At 40.6% G+C, this 21,300-nt stretch overlaps 1 protein-coding gene across 2 annotated transcripts; it reads right to left on the bottom strand.

Moving 5' to 3' along the window:
- Positions 1-922: 922 nt before the first annotated feature.
- LOC129713331 (heterogeneous nuclear ribonucleoprotein H2-like) lies at positions 923-19,532 on the bottom strand. Of its 2 annotated transcripts, XM_055662308.1 has the most exons (12): positions 19,482-19,532; positions 16,865-16,977; positions 15,962-16,117; positions 13,344-13,487; positions 10,367-10,505; positions 7,477-7,664; positions 7,128-7,226; positions 6,207-6,328; positions 5,649-5,784; positions 4,774-4,875; positions 2,650-2,757; positions 923-2,186 (listed from the first exon to the last, which is right to left on the bottom strand). In XM_055662308.1, exons 2-12 carry the CDS (start codon positions 16,941-16,943, stop codon positions 2,095-2,097), a joined length of 1,365 nt encoding a protein of 454 aa, XP_055518283.1. In that variant the 5' UTR covers positions 16,944-16,977; positions 19,482-19,532; the 3' UTR covers positions 923-2,094. The 2 variants fall into 2 exon arrangements, with proteins under 2 accessions (XP_055518283.1, XP_055518284.1); XM_055662309.1 differs by lacking the exon at positions 2,650-2,757 and having other exon boundaries at positions 19,482-19,530.
- Between the last annotated feature and the right edge of the window lie 1,768 nt (positions 19,533-21,300).

Here is a 21,300-nt window from a genome sequence, read left to right as displayed (position 1 = left end):
GTAATGTGCAAGGGGGAATTCCTGAAACTTGTATACCTGAGCTTCACACAGCCAAAAAATATGCAACGCTGGATCAAGCTGTGGGGAATAAAGTGAGGCGCATAGTGCTGTGGATGAGATTGCAAAGCAAGGTCACAGCTTTAGAAGTTACAGCAAATATAATTTAATGCAAAAGTAGTTAACCACTGAACTTAATCTATGTCATTTGGATTGACATCAACACAAGGTGGTAAAGCATTAACTGAATGACGGCAGTCTTCAAATGCATTATGGCCCACAGGTGTAGATGCATCCTGATCAAGTGGAACTGGAGAGCCATCAAACACTGGGGTTCCAGGCTTGTGGATAGAGCCCTCCCCACCTTCTCTCACAACATGCATTTCTCTCTTTCCCAGTTCTAACAAAGAGCTGAAATGTTGACCCTTTTCACAGGTGCCGCCTGACGTTGAGTTTTCACAGCATTTTATTACAGATTTTCAAGTTTTTAATTTACGTATTTGGCAAGAGGCGCCCTGCTCAAATTACTCCCCTTATCACTTAGAATACGTCAGAGTATAGAGGATGTAAAAATACACTTTAAAAGGGAAATCAGGAGGGTTAAAGAGGGACATGAGATAAGGTAAAAGGTGTGTAGCCAGTCTCCCCTCCCCTCCCCCAAGTATTTAAAAGGGGGCAAGATTTAAGGGTAACATTTTGCCAAAAGACACTTGGACGGTTAAAAAAAAAGTCATCACACCAAGCGTGGCACTAAAGTTGTGCAGATAGCATTCCCACAGGTGTATCAGTTCCTGAAAGCTTCAGCTTTCACCATGCAAAGGGCAGAAGACTCGCTGTGCAAGCTTACATTTTCTTTGCAAAGAAACTTAACTGGTTCATTTGAGCAACTTTTCCTTTCACACCGTGAACAAATCTCAGTAGCACATTGGTTCTGAAATTACTTTATTATATTTACCATTAGAAATGTACAGTAAATCATCTTTCACAAATGTTTGACAAAACGTGCATGTTTCAGAAGCTGCACATTGAAGTATCAAAGTCAATCGATCCTACTGGTCAAAGAATGGTAACTCAAGAAGCACCTGTAAAAAGATACAAAGATACTTCTCATTTTTAAAACTACATGCTAACAATCCAAAAAAATTAAGAATCAAGGTTAAAATACCATGTGAACCAGATAGAAAAAATTAACATAGCAACTGCTGGGAAAAACATGTTTTGTTGAACTCCAATGCCAAAGAATCAGCTGAAGTGGACAGGTGACAACTCAACCCCCAACACTTGCTCGCCAGCTTAATCGCAAGTGCATTCCAGAAAGTCGAAACTGGGCGAAATGCTTTAATCGAAGCCAAAATGAAAATGCTGGGAGCTGCTTTATCTGAACCCGACTGAATGTCAGAACTAAATGGGGAGAGGGCAACGGAGAAAATGTGAACAGGATGACACACAAAAAAAAAAAAAAAAAAAAATTCAACAAACTAGAACGTGGAACATTACTGGGCTGAAGAGAAAACATGGTATAAAAACTGCTTTCAGAAGAGAACACAGAAGATGTTTTACCTAATGCCCATTAATGCATATGTGCTAACAACGGAGCAAATTTACAGACATTTCAGTTGATGTTCTGGTAATAGTATTGACAAAAATACTATCGAACCTCTCCATTTCCAATGGTACCACCAAAGTAGAAGATAACTTACAATCACACAACCTGCTCATTTGAGCTTTAAATGATCCAAGTTAGATTTAAAACAAACACAAGGTCAAAAGAAAGCTTTGCACTAGATGTTTACTTTGATTTGCCACATTCACTCGAGTCAAAATTTATCAAAAACAAATTCTCCCCCCCGTGGCATCAGGCAAAATACCTGAAGCTTCAAACAAATTAAGTCACCCAATGTTGGGCAACATTTCCAGACTTTTACACCAAAACATGTAAAAAAATAAAAAGAATTGCAAAGTAGCTCTATTAGTAAAAATATTACTGCTTTTGATCTTGGAAGAAAATAGCAGTGTTGCTGCATTGGTCATCCATTATGAAACTGTGGCAGATTAGGTTCTTGAAGCTTTAGACTCAAGGACCAGTTGCGAAACAGGTTACATTCTCCATCCAGTCATGTTAGCGTCCAAGTTACCCATTCCCATGTTCTGACTTGCATTACTGGAATATCCTGATAAACCACCATAGCCTGAAATTCAAACATAAAACTTATCCCAAAATATCCGTTTGCAGAGTTACAATTGTTCAACTTGTGCAATGTTTGAAGCTCAAGACGCAGAAAGCCTCCATAAAAATACAAGGGATGCAATCGTTGAAATATGTATGTTAATACAACTGCAGATGCTGGTTTACATTGAAAAACTAAATACCAGCACTACTCAGCAGGACAGGCAGCATCTATGGAGGAAAGGAATAAGTGACGACTTGGTCAAAATCCACCCAAAAACCCTGTATTGTTACTCATTCCTTCTCTCCAGAAATGCGACCAATCCCAGTTACTCAGCATTTTGTCTCTCTTTACTGTTCATGAAATGACCTGCAATCAATTGGGTCACCAACCCACCCTCGCCCATTTTCAACAAGAATGTTACGATAACCTCTAGTAACCAACAACTCCCCAAAGCTGTCCTCAAGAGAAGATCTTCACTTACCGTATCCACGTGTGGTTCCAGAATTTCCATAGCCTGCATAACTATTTCCCATGTTGCCATAGCTATTTCCCATACCCTGACCATTATGCCCATAGCCTCCTTGATTACCTGTCAAAAATAATTGAAACAGATGTTTCATTAATTTCACCCTCTCTTTAATAAAGAGCAATACCCATTCAACTGCTCTGAAACACATGCCACATACTTGACAACTTGCATGCCACTTAAGAGCCGCAAATGTGTTTAGTAAAGTTATCTTCTCTTTGTGCGTTAAAAGAAAAGGACAATGATAGGAATTTGCTTTCTGCACTAAAGTTATTTGCAATTCAGCCACTTGCCCTTTCAGTGCAACATAGTTCAACCTTGCAATTTAACATGAATTAAGAACTTCTCTTAATGCCACCACAGCCATGAAATGCCAACATCAACAGGACAATAACACAGGCACAAAGTAAAATTGGTAACCTGCTATCCAACTAGCCCACAAGAGCAGTTTCTTGTAGTCCCTTTAAACTCACTGGATTATTTCACTAGGGTACAAATCGGCAAGTATAGGGTATTTGGAGTAATATCCAACAGACTGGTAAATCTGCCAGCGAGCCTAGCAGCAAGGATGCTGAATTAGTGGAGTCTTACTAGATGTACGTATTCTTAAAGCAAACAACTCTAGAATAACTTCAATTGCTCAGATAAAACAGGAGCAATCCCATCAGCCTGCAATGTTCTTGCAGAACGTTATCTAACGTTAAACTAATCTCCTCTCCCTGCATGTGACCCATACCCTCCCATTCCCTGCATATACATGCACCTATCTAAAAGTATCTTACATGCCACTTCCATATTTCCCTCCGTCACCAGTGCATTCCAGACACCTGTCATTTAATAAAACATGTTCAAGAAGGAACTGCAGATGCTGGAAGATCGAAGGTACACAAAAATGCTGGATAAACTCAGCGGGTGCAGCAGCATCTATGGAGCGAAGGAAATAGGCAACGTTTCGGCCCGAAACGTCGCCTATTTCCTTCGCTCCATAGATGTTGCTGCACCCGCTGAGTTTCTCCAGCATTTTTGTGTACCATTTAATAAAACTTGCTCTGCACAACTCCTTTAAACAGCGCACCTCACCGTAAAATTAGACACGTTAATCTTTGAAATTTCCATCCTTGGAAAAAGATACTGACCGAGAAACCTACCCAAGCCTATCAATTTTATACAATCAACGAGGATTCCCCAAAACACCAACATCTCAGATGTCCAAACTCTCCTTATATTCTGCATCCTCGCCAAAGCCTCCACAACTTCTCTTAATGGGGCAACCAGAACTGCACACAATACGCCAAATGGAATCTAGGCAAAATCCAACAAAGCTGCAACATTTCTTCCTGGCTTCTATTTTATGTCCCACCCAATGAAGGCAAGCAGATGCCTTCTTTACCACGAGGTGTTGCCATTTTAAAAGAGCTACAGACATGGAACCCAAGAAGAGTCTTGCCATTAACTGAATACTTTTCCATTTAAATCAAACTACTAAATCATCAAAACACACACTTGCTCGGATTCTGTCACTTCTCCACCCATTTCTGTAGCCGATCTATGTCCTGCGTACTTTGACAGCCTGCACCTCCACCAATTTGTCTCATCTGCAAACTTACTAACCAACCTATCTACATTTACATCCAAATAATATATTTCCATCACTAACCATGGTACAGCACAGATTCCTGCAGGCCAGACCTCTAGCCAGAATAACACCTACCCACATTAATTGAAAAAATGGGAATTAATTTGAACACAGAAACCAAGGAAGCTTGAGGGCATAACTATTTCAATTAAAGATCATTTCAATTATCTCCAATTTAGCTCTGTCTTGTAAAGTGAATTTAGAACTAGGACATCTTAAGTTTGTGCCTAATTCTAACGGTTGATAGTTTTAAATGTTTTATGTTCCCATGCTTTATATCTTGAAGGTGCAATAAGCAGAAGTGTCAGCTGCCAGTTTCCAGAAAGCTGAGATGTGGGGGAATAAATGGCTAAACAAACTGAACATTCGTTCATCCTTACACTCATTACATTCTCAAGCACCATTTACCAATTGTCAAGTTCGAACAAGAATTGACAATTTACCTGTAGCGTAATGATCAAGGCCCATAGCACTCATTCGATGAGCTCCATAAGCACTTGCCATATTGACAGTAGAATCCAGGAAGAGCTCAATATACCGATGTTCTAAAAAGGCAAAAAATAATACCTTGTAATTGCAAAGCAGCAGTCTCAGAATAAGCAATGTGGTCAAAATTAATTAGCCCACTCTTGAATAATGACAATACAACAGAATTTGGAAAGTTGGTAGTAGACACAAAATGCTGGAGTAACTCAGAGGGACAGGCAGCATGCAGTGGAGCTGGGAAAATATGGTCAGTAGTGGGATCCCGTTGGAGATGGCGAGGGGGAGCAAGAGCGGGGCTGCGGGATATCGAGGAGACCCTAGTGACATCTGTAATGGAGGGGGGGGGGGAATTCCCCGTTCCCAAAATAATTAGCATATCTCCGATGACCTGGCATGGAAAACCTCACCCTGGGTGCAGATGCGGTGTAGACGGAGAATTGGTATTGGAATTAGAAAAGTTGGAGCAGGGCAAAATAAAGACAAAAGGTAAATTCATAACTACACATGACACCATAACCCAAATGAGGAATGCAGCTGTCAGCTAGCTTTCATTAATAAACCTTGAACTATAACGGTTAGAGACTAACTAACGACCTCTGCTGCAAGGTTGTACGCTCAAATTGACTCGCCAGCTTTGAGCAGTACACTTATAATATAATAGGGTTAACATTTATAAAACTGCACAAATCTTGATTAGCAAGGGTATTCTGGGGAGAAGGTAGGAAAATGGGGTTGCGAGGGAAACAGATCAGCCATGATTGAACGATGGAGCATACTTGATGTGCCGAATGGTCTAATCCTGCTCCAGCAACTTATGATTTTAATCACTCACGCATATGTGCTCTGTCTTTAGACATGGCTGCAACAGCATCTTCATGAGTGGCAAACTCAACGTCAGCTTCTCCAGTCAGGCGCCCATCAGACCCATATTCAAAGTTGATCTTGACGGGAATGAGCGGTGAAAAAAACTGCAGAGAAAAAATTGAGCAGTAATAAATAGCAAGAATAATTTTTTCCACCCATGCCAACACAGAACTGACACTAGAAATAGGCACCTTATTTATATCTGTACAAAGCATATCCTGGTAAATATTCTTATCCCAGCGTGAAATGCAGCAACATATAGTCTCAACTGCAGAACTAAGCAGTAAATAAATCAGTGATAATGCCAGTGAAGTTTTCCACTGTGGGCCCTTGATATTACAGGAGTTTCATCCAATATTTAGCACGAGATGTTTTTGAGTGAAATCCCACTCCAGCAAGTGCTTTAGTGCTCTCTTCTATCTCAAGTTATCAACAATCATATCTCAAATGTAATGGAAAATGCCACCAAGATATTACCAAGCATTTCCCATATTAGGTTAAATACAATTCCCCATATGCCACTTACATCGGCAACATCACCTTCCGAAGCTCTAAAGGGTAGTCCTCTCATGTGTACATAATGACCTGTACCGTTCTGGAAAAGTGGACTGGCATCTCCTGCTCCACCATAACCACGGTTACTCATCCCTGCAAACAACAAAGATAGATAGCATTCAAAACACCAGAAACCACCAAGTCTAGAACAAAACGATGAAACATTTAAAAATACAAATCAATCTAATTATCTAGTTATATTCGAGCAGGTCTCCCTCAGAGAGAAGAACTTCCCCAATTCAGATTCAGATTCAATTTAATTGTCAGTGTACAGTACAGAGACAACGACAATGCTACACATCTAATCCCCCAACTACACTGAACATGCAACTCCAAGATCAAATTATTTAAAACACACTTGGTGTAATTGAGTGTCTTATTCAAAGGCGGAATTTTTCTTTACCCCCCCAGTTAAAAAACAAAAACAAGCTTCACTGGGCGGCAGGTCAGAAATGCAGTATGGGCAACTCATAGAGCTGTGGCTTTACACTACCATTCATCCATTTTCAATCTTAACCTTCAGTGCTATGCAAAGTTCTTATGTTCCCCCAGTGACCACATCCCAAGGATGTGCCAGTAGGTGCACTGGAGTGATCAAATACAGGGAACGCTGTAGAATTTGTATAAATCAATGCCTCGTCATTGTGGACACTGGGTTGAAATATAGAAACAAAGAACTGCAGATGCAGGTTAATACACAAAAGGACAAAGTGCTGGATTAACTCAGGGTCTCAACCCAAAACATCACCTATCTATATTCTCCATAGACGCTGCGTTACTCCAGCACTTTGTCTTCAAGTGGGTTGAAAGATTTGCTCCCGCTCTATATAACCATATCTTATCCACAACATGCAGAACAAAAAAAAAACTGAAGCCAACACGAGATTCATACCTCTATCCATCATTCCAACTGCTCTCATATTGTGTCCATATCCATCACGTCCATACCCATAACCATCATTATAACCGTAATCCTCATAGTTGCCGTAGCCTGGAGGAGAAATAAACTTTACAGTCTGTACGAAACACAAGCTGTGCCCTCCCTTGTTTAAAGTATCAATGAACAGTAATGCCTGGATAAGACCAAGTCAACACTATCATGATTACCCATTCATTTGGTACAAATCCAAGATGGATAAGCATGGGGAAAAATAGGCAGAGTAAAAAATCATGCCTATTAACACACAGCATTTCAGTTAAACAGTCGTTTGAAGTTGCGGACTTAAAAAACTTAATCTTACCACCGCCATAAGCAGAGTTTCGGCGTGAACGGTCATACATGTCCCCTCGCATAGGGCCTGGACCACCATAGCCACTTCTTCCACCCATTGGTCGGTCATATGGTCCTGGACGTTGTCCCATTAACCTTCGCGGAGGATCCTGATAAGTTCGAATCTCTCCTCGACTGCTTCTGAAGATTTCAATATACCTGAACAGCCACAATTAATACATTTACTTTATGGCCATGACCATATTAAAAATCAGTTTAAAATGTTAATCACACAATTGTAGATTCCTCTGGTGAAAAGAATCAGAAAACTACACTACAAGACAATGTCACCAGGGCCACATTAGTACTAAATAGTTAACACCTTATCCATGTTCAAGGAACAGTGGACAGCCTCTGTCACTGTTACAGAATCTGACTGGAATATCAATGCTAACAACATGGCTATTAAAGATAGAGCACACTTGACTCCCAGTCAATGACACCTTAGTGATATTTACATACTTTAATATCTAGTTAAGTGGCAGAAAACTAGTGGTCGTTTGCATTAGTTGAGTGAAACATGAACAGCTTTTTCCAAATGCTCTCATATGTTACCCGACACTGAAATAAGTACAACGTCAACCATAAAATTAGATCTTCTCTGGCAAGGCCACTGGGAATCATAGTAACAAGTGTTAATTAACGGATAAATTGAAAAACTCAGTTAACTTTTCACCAGAGCAATCAATCTACTTGGACTTGACATAATTAACATTTAAATAAACTATATCCATGAAGATATCCACAATATCTGTTAACAATATATCTATAAATTAGAATAAATGTCTGACTTGTTAGAACACATTGGAATGGAGGGATTGAACAGCTAAACAGAAAAATTATAGGCTCTTTTGAAAAAGGCATGTGTGCACTGTCACAGCCAAATTGGAAAAGCACTCAAGATGAAATAAGAACAATCCAGAGCAGGTCATACCACACACACACTCACAAGGGTCTCGACCCAAAACATCACCCATTCCTTCTTTCCAGAAATGCTGCCTGTTCCGCTGAGTTACTCCAGCATATTATGTCTATCTTCAGGATTATGATTGTTCCAATGATAGGCCTCAACTCTACTTTCCTGCCCAACCCCAACAATACTGTGGTCCAGTAGCACTCAGCATCCACATATCACTGGGGCAACGCTTTCCAAGATTCAGAATCCCCAAAAATACATTTCTGTCGTTTTTAATGAGCTTTCCTTTCCAAGACACTTCCACCAAACCTTATAATTCTTCCACCCAGGGAATTAATCTTGTGGACAAACATTCTGTGAGGGGATCAAACATAATAAGATTGTCCCTCATTCTTCTGAAACACAGCATAGAGGCCCAGTTTAGGGTCCGGAGTAGGTCTACAAGAATTATCCCAGAAATGAGTTGGTTAACATACGATGAGCATTTGACAGCACTGGGTCTGTACTAACTGGAGTTTAGAAGAATGAGGGGGAACCTAACATATGAAACATACAGAATAGTGTAAACCTTTGATAAAGTGGATGTGGAGAGGATGTTTCCACTAGTGGGAGAATCTAGGACTAGAGGTCGTAGACTCAGAATTAAAGGACGTTCTTTTAGGAAAGACACAAAGAGAAATTTCTTTAATCACAATCACAGATGGTGGTGAATCCGTGGAATTCTTTGCCACAGAAGGCTGTGGAGGCCAAGTCAATGGATATTTTTCACGGCAAAGATAGATAAGATTCTTATGTGTAGGGAAGAGCGGCAGATGCTACTTTAAATCGAAGGTAGACACAAATGCTGGAGTAACTCAGCAGGTCAGGCAGCATTACTGGAGAAGGAATGGTCTGTCTGAAGAACAGTCTCGTCACCGAAACGTCACCCATTCCATCTCTCCAGAGATGCTGCCTGTCCCGCTGAGCTACTCCAGCATTTTGTGTCTACCTTAGATGAGATTCTTGATTAGCATGGGTGTCAGAGGTTATGGGGAGAAGGCAGGAGAATGAGGTTAGGAGGGAGAGGTAGATCAGCCATGAATGAATGGCGGAGTAGGCTCGATGGGCCGAATGGCCTAATTCTGCTCCTGTTACACATGATCTAAACATATGGGACATGATGCTTGAGGCCAACACAAACCTGGACTTTCAACACAAATGTGACAAGATTCCAAATTGTGCAAGACCAAGTCAGACATTTTGCTTTTAAAAAAGCACAGAGCAAGTTTGTGAAACACAACATGAGCAAATGCTACATTTCATCAATTTGACACTAAACCGGCGCTTCCAAGTGCAAATCCAAATACTGAGTTCAATCAAATATGAAATGTTTTATTCTCCAGTTGAATTAAATACAAATTAGCAAGCTGACTAGTCCTCACCTTCCCATTAGGTTAGATGATGACTGAAGCCTGCAGTGCTGTGCGCTGCACGCACTAAGCTGAGAAAATTGTTTACAACAAAGGCTTGACAATGTAATATTGGTTTGTTACAAAAATGTAACTTAATTTTGCATATATAATTTAGTTTATCCAAATGTAGCAAAGTATTTAAAAATTGAATCAAATTTAAACAATTGCAATTTTCGCATTCTCATCAGATAATCCTAAACTGTGGAGCCCCCTGGACGATCAAAATTCTGCAAATTTATTATTGAGATTTAAATTATGCAAGTGCAGATTTCCAAATGCCCGACAGATTACATTTGTCATTAACTTTCAGCTCTATACTGAGGGCTCTACAGTATAGGACATCTTTTACACAATTTAGAAAAATCAGTTGAGTCCCCACTGTTTTCCAAAGGCATGTGGGTGGTTCGACTATTTTCTCTGCAAGAATGAATTAATTCTGCAACCTGAACATGTGGGCTTAAAGACATATGAGCCACCCTTCCGTCCAGCCCCACCTGTGCCCTATTCTTTCCTTGTGTTTCCCCAGTGCTTTTTCAGCTATCTCCTTTGATGCAAACTGCACGAAGGCTTCCCCCGTGCTTCTCCCCTGGTAGTCCACCGGCAATGTTATCCCATTTGGCACGATTTCCAACCCTTCAACCCAAGGACAAATACCCCACAAGGGGAACAATATTAAAAGTTGAAACATTCCTACTCTTATACACATACTACAGCAATATCAAATGTTGAGTAATGATATCAGAATTGACTAATGAGGCAATAGGCAGTATAATGCTGATTACATAAAGCAAAGATTCAAAAAACAAAATAAACACAATTTCAAATTAAAAAAGTTTGAAAAGAATGTGGATGCTTAACCTGCTCGAATAGTAAATGCAGCTATGGAACATGAAAGCAGCCACATTGACAACATTCCAACTTATTCCTAGCATTACACCTGGAATAAAAACAATTGACTAACCAAAAAGTAAAATTTATGAAAGGATGATTAATTTGTTCTTGAAAAAATATTGCACAGGACGTGGACATCTCTGCCATGCCCAGTATTTGTGTCCAGGTGCGATCGAGATGGTAGTATCTAGCCACCAGCTTTACTTGCAGTCTACTCTATGCTGTCCAATAGATTTAGATCAATAATGAATACAAAAGAGTTGCATTTCCAAGTCAACAGGTGCGTGACTTGGAGTGAAGCATCTTAATTGGACATCCATTCTCCTGCTCCATTGTTGCTCACAGGATGAACAAAGCAAATCATTGTTTAATTGGATTGTGACAAATTAAATTACACTGCAATTTTAAACCCGCAAACCCAAGGGGAGAAAAATAACCCAAACTAATGGATCTAATCAAGAAAAAGGTCAACAATATCCAACTGGAATTGGCTATGGAAACAAATCATTTACACAGTACCAAACTGAGTGAATGAATTGTTTGAGTCTTGCAATGATAAAAGTTGCAAAAAACCTCTAGAGTTATGTCAGAAGCCCAATCCAGATCCATTTGCTTTACATAATTAGCATCATACAGACAGTGCATTCACCAAGCAAATTCTGTGTCAATACACAAATTTAGCATGGTCTTTAAAAAAAAAAGTGCTCACTTACATTACAAGCTCCAAGTTACTGACTGTGAAGAAAGTTAGCTAGGACATTAGACTAGCTAAATAATCACTAAACTAGTGCCTCAATCATACTTCATCTAACTGAACATTTAAATGGATTTAAATTACAACAACAAGTTCAACAAAACTGCTTAATCTCTTGAAATAATCAGAGCAGGCCAATGGCGCAACTTGCAAAAGCAATTAGCTGTCAAATCACTCGGCCCCAGAGCTAACTTCTTACTGCACTAAACAACCGCCAGGATTCCTATATCTACCACCCAGTCACATCAATTAGACTTAATAATTACAGCAAGGATTTCAACCTCACCCCATGGTTGATAATCTTTATCGACACCTGAAAAAGTAGCCATTTGAGCAAGGAACCACCAACGTGACACTTAACTCAAAACAGTTGGTACTTTCAGATGGGGAGAGGGAGAGAACATGAGCTCAAAAGCATGGTTGGACCCTCCTGGCAAATTTGTACACGTAGTCCACTAATCATCTAAAGAGTCTGAGGCATTCTACTTTTATAATTACTGCAGGCTTTTGGGCCCCATTACAAATTCTTCACAGACAGTAACTGAGGTATCAGCAGAAAAATAAAATCTTACATTCTTTTGAAAAGGTCAACATGGATACAAATAACCCAATTTAAGGGAGAACCACTACATTCTTATCCCTCTATGTGATGCCACTTTTGGCGGCGCAGGCTTGTAGCGTTGACAGGAACAGTCAACACTGTAGCCAACGGCTAGAGGTGCCCCATCCCAGGCTACCCTTCCTGTTAAGATTAAGTGCCCCAACATTTAAGAGATCCCCCACATTGGCAAAGTTAGAAGCACTCAGGACAGCAGACACATATCTGCATATACCATTCTGCAGTGCAACATCAGATTCCAAATTTTTAACACAACTGACCCAAATCTTAGCTGACCCAGTCATGAAGGAATAGTTTAGAATAACAACACCAAATAAGTTTTACTTGCATTTTAGTATTAAAATTATCAATTCTACAATACAAATATTTATAAAACTACAAAAAGAGTGAAAACAATTCAAAATCAGATAAACTGTATGCGTTTAAAAAAACATGCATGGAACACCAAGTTATTTATGAACTTACAAGGCGATGCTTCTGAGTAATTCCTATGCCAGAGCAACTTTTTCTAAAGTATTCCTTCAAATATTAAAATAACATTTATAGCTGCTGGCTCACAAAATTGGACTCAAGGATTGATATTTATGAAGTTTTAAATCGAGGCATGGAAAAGTAAAAATAGAACTTGTGATAGTGGCCCGAGGTGCCTTTATAAAAAGTAATGCGTTCAATTAAACTAGTTTAAACGTTAGCATTTCGCCAACAAATATAATTTTCACTTTGAAAATCAAAGGTCACTACAATATAGAAATGTGCCTTCAAAACTTGCTCCAATACCTTTTGCTAGACTAAAGCCGACATTGTTCTACAATGTTCCTCAAATACTCAAACCAGCCATTAGTTTCCTGTAGTCTGCACATTTGCTGTAATTACATTAAGCATTGTCATAAAAAATGCCTTCATTGCAGATAACTGCTGAATTGTAGAAATTCTTTTTGAAAGTCGTTACTTTTGGATTAAAAACCCTTGTGCCCAATGCTATGTGCCAAGTTAAAAAAAGTGATTTAACTATCCCACACCCAGTTAACAAAATACTCTAGATCAGCCTTGGACAGCTACACCCAAAACAAAGAATATACAAAATTACGAACAAATACACCTAATCTTTTCCCACAAATCAATTTATTTTAACATTACTATGACATCAGCTAATATGTCCAAGTATTTGGTGTTCCATTACTGGAGAAAATAAACACGCAATGGCTACCTGTGAAAAACTGCAGGATTTCCTCCTTGCTGCATCCAAAGGGTAAGCCTCTAAGGCGTACTGTTCCATCGCTTGTTGATTCCGTTTGAGTTGGGTTAACGTGTTTTAGTACCCAGTCCATTTCAGTGGCTTTAGTTTCAAAAACTGTAAATACAAGTTAAAATACTAACAAAAATCTTAATCTACAATCATTTCTGCAAAATATCAATGGGGAAATATCAACGACCAAAGATCCAAACATCCATTTGCATTAATTACAATAATCTGCTGGATTACTTCAGAGAGCAAAGACATTTGCCACATAAAATACAAAACTGAAGATTCAAAGATCGAGCATGGAACAGGCTCATTAGCAAAGCCCACTGTGACTTTTGATCACTGTTCACACCAACTTTGATATCCCACTTTTGCATCCAGTTCCTACACACAGGTAGTATAGATACTTCCCTGGATACTTCACTTTTTTTTTTCTTTTCTGTGCAACTTCCACCTTATGAATACTTTCAGCTCAATTCCATTGTAGATTCAAGCGTTAGTTTTTCTCAAAATCGAACAGCTCAAGATCAAAATCTGCTCGAAAAAAAATCACATCCTCTGCAGTTGCTAAGCCAAACAAATTCAAGAGAACCAAGAAATGAACAATCTGCTAAATGAGGAATAGCTACTTCCCCACAGCCATCAGGTTATTAAACCTGGCTCGGACAAAACTCTGATTATTAATAACCCATTTTCTGTTATTTGCATTTTATCAGTTTATTTATTCATGTGTGTATATATTTATATTATGGTATATGGCACACAGTTATCTGTTTTGTAGTAATATGCCTACTATGTTCTGTGTGCTGAAGCAAAGCAAGAATTTCATTGTCCTACACAGGGACACATGACAATAAACTCACTTGAACTTGAATGAAAACAAACAATTTTATTACGAATTCCCACCCAGCTGATCCCATTCAAAACATCCATACTCATCTTTTAATTATTGAATGTATGATTTCAATGCCTAACAATTTAAATGATTCAAACTTTTCAATAAAGGAGAGTAAGTGGTCACTAAAATTAAAGTTCACTGGCTTAAGAAACACAATTCAATCCCAAAATATGAATTGCATAAACACTCTCTGCACAAGACCCAGCCATCAAATTCTGTACCATGGGTTAAATATAAGATGATTCACGAATCATTCAAATACAAACAAAACGTATGCCAAATTCTGACACTAATAAGTCACACAGAAGTTCCATTATTTTCCTGATCAGCCAAACGTGTCAGTTTTTAACAGGTCCATCTTAAAGTACACCATGCAAACATTACCTTCCCCTACATTCAATTACCTATCCCAGTACAATTGATTAATTGCACTAAAACATTGTCGTCTTCTTGTGCAGCCAGCATCTTGACTACAAATATCACCTAGGCAATCACCAAACAATAACAACACTAACACCATTCGGCAATAAAAATACAGGAGATCGGAAATGCAGTCAGATAGGGCTTAAACAACACTGTAAAGGAACTATGCAGGGAAAGCTGCAGGACCTTAACAGTTCATATATAAGGGTATTTCCCCTCCCAATGCCCACTTAAAATGCCAAGAAAATTCAAGTGAAGGAAGCCAAACTTTAGAATTAGCTACTCTGCAAAAACTCAACAATGGAAAGGTTAGAAAAGAGGGTAAGCCACAACGATAATTGAAAAGGTTTCAAACTCAAAAATAATTTTAGCTAAGCAGAAACCATTCTAAGTCGGCACGAAAAGAAGCAATTGATGAATAGGAAACTCCACCGGGTGGCGCCACAGTGGCTGTCAAGCCAACAGTCTGTCTGTCTCGTCCTTTTCTTCTTTGCTTTTAGGTTGTGGTAAATGTATGTTTAAGTGCTCTTTAGCTTTGTTTTATGTGGGGGGGGTGGGAGAAACTTTTTTTAAATCTCTTACCTCGACGGAGATGCGATTTTGTATCTGTATCGTATCTCCGTCCACACTGCGACCTAACATCGAGGCCTCTTACTGGGGATCGACTTTGGGAACTTCAACCACGGGAGCCTGCAGACTTAACATCGTAGAGCTGGCGATCCCCGTTAGGGGGATCAACCTTGGTCCTCCAGCCGTGGGAGCCTGCAGTCTTTAACATTATGGAGGAGCTCGCGGTCCCTTAGCTAGGGACAGATTTAGGGAGCTCCAGGCCGCAGGAGCTTCCACCGCCCCGACGTGGGTGCTTCGATCGCCCCAAATGCGGATGGTTCGACTGCCCCATCCGTGGGAGAATAAAGAGTGAAGATTAGATTCTATTGCCTTCCATCGCAGTGAGGAATGTGGGGAATCCGCTGTTTAGTATGACTGTATGGTAAATCGAGTTTCACTATACCTTAATTGGTACACGTGACAATAAAATAACCTTTTGATTCAGTGCTCGTTATTAAGAGCTTTGATGTTTAGAGCAGAATTTGTGGAAGACAACCGAAAGATCACTGGAATAATCAACACCCCCCAAAACTACTTACTCATGTCAAAAGCAGAATGATTAAACTTCACTCATTACTTAATGTAGCACAAGGAATTCAGTAAATAAAGACCCAAGCTGAGGCTGTGTCCCTCCAATTTGAAACAAGCTTACCTTCAATGTATCTATGTCCCATGCTTTCACGGTCTTTTGCAAGCGCAACTTTTACATCTTCCTGAGTTTGTAGCTGAACAAAGGCTTCTCCACTTGGGCGACCTTCTCTCAAATAAGTGAAGTGTATTCCACCAGTTCCGTTTACTATCTTGCAATCTGAAAATACATGAATTACTGGTATATTTTCTGAAAAGCAGGTAAACAAAAAAAAAGCTATGTTCTGAATGAAAAGACACGTTTAAAGTGCTGGCCATCATCAAAACTGAAAGGCAATATAAATGGTAGCAAATATCATTTATCTCCATCTTTAATGCTGACCTTAATGTCAAATCAACCAACCGAGGGGAAATAGAAATAGTGGGAACATTAGGACATTTAAAATTGATTAATTTATTAATCTAGCAATTAACATTGTCACTCAATGGCAAAATTCTTACAATTAAAACAGTGCCTACTATGCATTCCCTCCTTTGGTTATAATCAGCTGCCAGGCCAGGATTTCCATGCTCTCAACGATAGTTTTGAAGTGAGTAGAGAACTAAGAACGCTCCAGTAAGATCAAACTCAGATCTATCTTAAATATGTTGGCTGGTTACTTGGTTATTGAAATTTACCTAGTTAATAAATGGTAATACTATCAATGGTTGATGGGCTTCTGATAAAAATAGGCAGTTAGGGTACATGGAAATAAGAGGGAGAAATAAATGTTGGAAACATCCTGTTGGGGCAGCTACTGCATGTTTGATGCCTGCCTTTCAGTGTGAAAATAAGCCACAACCCCCGCCCCACACCATTACTGATCAAATTAATTTAAAAATCCATTCAGTCCGGAGTTCAAATTTTATGGCAACCCCCTGCACTGGAAAGACAAATTTCCAAACCATTCACATAAATTCACCAAACCTGAGAAAAACCGCAACACTTCATCGGCAGTGCATGACCATGGAAGTCCACGAATTCTGACAATAAAATCTTCCTCCATTTGAATGCCTGATTATGGATGTTCAAGAAAATGTCTGAAAAATAGAAAATTTTAAATGATAGGTCTGCCATAACAATCCTTTTTGAAAAATTAAAAGCAGATACCTAATGTATTACTATACATCCTGATTGGTACATGGCTGCCAAGTTAAAACCTTAAGGTTAGTTTTACATTTCATTGGCTGGTGCTGCACAAACCTGTTGGGTCTTTAATGTGCTCAGCTAATGGCTTAGCACTTCAGACTTTATCAACTAGTGTACATGAGTGAAGATAGTTTACTGCAATTAAATAAAGTACATATAAGACCATACCAGGATTATACACACACACGCAAAAACGAGAAGCCAATGCAGAGGATATAGTTAAAGGAGGGGAAGAACAACCAAAGGCTCCCATTGATGCTAATGGAGGCTTGATGCAGAGAGAAGAGGATAAATAAATCAGCCATATATAGTCACTTAGGAGAATGAGTCATGCAGCAAGGGAACAACTTGCCCACCTATCGACATGCCCCATCTACACTAGACCTACCTGCCACATTTTGCCCATATCCCTGTAAATTTATCCTATTCCATGTACCTGTCCAAATGTTTCTCAAACATTATAATAGTACGTGCCTCAACTTCCTCCTCCAGCGGCACATTCCAGAAACTTACCACCCTTTGTGTAAAGAAGTTGCCCTCAGGCTCCTCGTAAATAAGCCTATGTCCTCTTGTTGTCGGTTCCCCTACTCTGGGTATAAGACTGCAATTTTAACCTATCGATGCCTCTCGTGATCTTATATACTCTACATTAGATCACCCCATCACCCCTGTGCTCAAAGGAATAGTCTTAGCCTGCTCAACCTCTCCCCATATCTCAAGCCCTCGAGTCCTGGCAACATTGACAGCCGGCAGTGCTGGCTTGAAGGGCCTACTCCTGTACATATTGTCTATTGTCATCCTTCCAAATCTTCTCTGCACTCTATTCCAAACTTAGCATCTTTCTGATGAAACAGGGTGACCAAAACTGAAATCAATACTCTAAAAATGTGGCCTCACCACTGTCTTGTTAGACGTAAACTAATTGAGACATAGAAAACCATCACAGATTTTCATTGTATCTAGTGGCGGGCAGTTTTCAAAATAAGAAGATAAAAAATCCTTCATCAAGCATTTACTGAGAAGTACTCGATAGTCCAATACTGTTCCTAAGTTTTGTGATCATATAAGTTTTCGTGCTACTCGTTAGTCCAAACTTCAGATGGAGAAGTAATATAAATTTGTTCCTTTCACGGGTGAAGCTTTGCACTGTAGACCCACAAATATATCTGACATCATTGGAAAGAGTGGATGTCATGTGTGTGTGTGCGCGCGTGTGTGGAGATCCTGGGATTATCTTTGACCTGTACACTGTGAATGGTTCTGTTGTAATAAAATGCCCACTCCACCGACATCAGTCTGAAGAAGGGTCTCGACTTGAAACGTCACCTATTCCTTCTCTCCGGAGATGCTGAGTTACTCCAACATTTTGTGTCTACCTTTATTTATTGTTCTGTAGAGTGGGCAGCACGCAATAAAAGCATTTTGTTGTACATCGGGTACACGAGACAATAAAGAAACTATAGAGCTGGACAGAAGAAAGGGTTAGGGTCAGCAGCTCCGATCAAAGCCTCTCGAGGAAGGCACACTAGACTCACAAACATCTCTGGCGTCATTCGAAAGTGTGTATTTCAAGTGTGTGTGTGTGTGTGTGTTTATATATACATATGGAATAAACAGTTAGGACCAGTAGTTCAACAGGCTGGGGTACACATGCGGCCACATTTGGCCGGAGTTAACTCCACAGTTTCATTGCAAACACCCCCCTGGGGGGGGGGGGGGGGGGGGGGGGGGGGGGGGAAGAAGAGGGAAGGCCTCTGGAGGAATTTCCCTCAAACGAGCAGGGATAAAGGTTCAAAGGTTATTTTATTGGTCACATACACCTAGGTGTAGTGAAATGTTTCTTGCCATGCAGCACATAAAGAAAGAATACAGACATAACAGTAATAAAGACATTTAAACATAAAAAAACACCCCCCCCACAATGGTTCCCATTATGAGGGAAGACACAATGTCCAGTCCCCAAATAGCTCCCCAAAACATGTCGAGCACGGGAGGTAAGCGAGCAGAGGGGGTAATCGGTGGCCCCTAAACAGCTGGATCCGTCGAGCACATGAAGTTGACGAGCTGGGGGTGGATAATCGGTGGCCTCTAAACAGCTGGAGCCGTCGGTTTGTGAGCGTCCACAGTCCACCGTCCATTACACACACACACACTCACCCCCAGAGCGCAGCAAAATGGCGGCCGCGCCTCACAACGCCAGGCATCCTCCTCGTGTCGGCCCCGGCCCCGGTCCTGTCCTGTCCGTCTCCGTCCCCGCCTCACACATCCCCCACCCCCACCGTACATACATACACACTTTCTTAATACTACAGACATCCTCCCGAACGCGCAGGATGGTTTTGGGGGCCGGGGAGACCGGGGGAGGGAGCGGACAAACGGCGGCGGACAATCTTACCTTCAGCTCGCCGCCCGCCGACTAAACTCCGCCCGGCGCGCTGACGTCACACGCAGGGTACAACCCTCCCCGTTATGACGTCACACGCCGGGCACAACCACCATTATGACGTCACACGCCGGGCACAACCACCGTTATGTCGTCACCCGCCGGGTACAACCCCCCCATTATGACGTCACACGCCGGGTACAACCCCCCCCCTCCCCCATTATGTCGTCACCACAAAACAGTTTTACTGAGACGTTTCAAACATTTCTTTTAGAAACAAGTCAAGTCAAGTCAAGTTTATTTGTCACATACACATACGAGATGTGCAGTGAAATGAAAGTGGCAATGCTCGCGGAACAACAAAACCAAACAAAACCAAACAAATTATAAACATAGAAAATAGGTGCAGGAGTAGAGGCCATTCGGCCCTTCGAGCCTGCACCGTTCGCCATTCAATATGATCATGGCTGATCATCCAACTCAGTATCCTGTACCTGCCTTCTCTCCATACCCCCTGATCCCTTTAGCCACAAGGGCCACATCTAACTCCCTCTTAAATATAGGGAGGTTGCACGAAAGGTCACTGGGTCATAGGGCTCGACGCACGGAGCCGCTAAATCCAACTGGAAGACATCCGTCACTTCCGGTATATTTTATTAATGCTAGAAACGCATACCTTCCTACCTGTTAAAACCCGCCAAAATGTTGCATTTTTGCGCTGAAAAAAAATTGTGGGAGTCGGGGTAAGTGTGAGAGACATGTACCCAACTTCAGAATTCCAAAAGTGAAGCGAAATGAAGGTATAGAGAAGCAAGAACTGAAGGGACTACAGCAGCTAAAGTGCTTGGTAAACATTGAAAATATTGGGAATTATCGCGTTTGCTCACTGCATTTCATCAAGTAAGGCATTATTTGTGTTTTTTCGTGATTCTTTTGGTATCTAAAAATTCTCAGAAGTGATAAATCTGGCTGTAAATTTTTCTTCAGATGCGTTTTCATTTTGTATGTAAAAACCCATGAGAACCATGGGCGATTTAAAAAAAATTACAGCCAGATTTATCACTTCTGAAACTTTTTAGATGCCAAAGGAATCAAGAAAAAACACAAATAATGCCTTACTTGATGAAATGCAGTGAGCAAACGGCCAATGTTCGCCAAGCACTCTGGCTGTTGTTGTCCCTTCAGCTCTCGTTTGGAATTCTGAAGTATGCTAAATATCTCACACGCTTATCCCGATTTCCATAATTATTTACAGTGCAAAAATTGACAATTTCAACGGATTTTAACGGGCCCGCTGCACTGGAAACAACGGAAACAAGTGCCTACCTGCAGTACATCGCGTGTAATCCATTTGGAGTAGCATAGCAACAGTACGGGTCATGGTTCGTGACCTGACTGCCGTGAAACCTCCCTATAGCCAATGAACTGTGGCCTCAACTACCTTCTGTGGCAGAGAATTCCAGAGATTCACCACTCTCTGTGTGAAAAATGTTTTCCTCATCTCGGTCCTAAAATATTTCCCCTCTTATCCTTAAACTGTGACCCCCTGTTCTGGACTTCCCCAACATCGGGAACAATCTTCCTGCATCTAGCCTGTCCAACTCCTTAAGAATTTTGTAAGTTTCTATAAGATCCCCCCTCAATCTTCTAAATTCTAGCGAGTACAAGCCCAGTCTATCCAGTCTTTCTTCATATGAAAGTCCTGACATCCCAGGAATCAGTCTGGTGAACCTTCTCTGTACTCCCTCTATGGCAAGGATGTCTTTCCTCAGATTTGGAGACCAAAACTGTACACAATACTCCAGGTGTGGTCTCACCAAGACCCTGTACA

This window comes from Leucoraja erinacea, chromosome 35 (assembly GCF_028641065.1).
Source record: "Leucoraja erinacea ecotype New England chromosome 35, Leri_hhj_1, whole genome shotgun sequence".
In the NCBI taxonomy this organism is placed as follows: Eukaryota; Metazoa; Chordata; class Chondrichthyes; order Rajiformes; family Rajidae; genus Leucoraja; species Leucoraja erinaceus.
This window is presented reverse-complemented; position numbering and strand designations above follow the sequence as displayed.

Coding starts and splice junctions, on each gene's coding strand:
- LOC129713331 (XM_055662308.1), bottom strand. CDS start 16,943: ATGGAGGAAGATTTTATTGTCAGAATTCGTGGACTTCCATGGTCATGC. Junction 10,506..13,343: donor AATCCTGCAGTTTTTCACAG/GTAGCCATTGCG, acceptor CTTGGGTTGAAG/GGTTGGAAATCGTGCCAAAT. Junction 2,758..4,773: donor CCTTGATCATTACGCTACAG/GTAAATTGTCAA, acceptor TATTTTTGACAG/GTAATCAAGGAGGCTATGGG.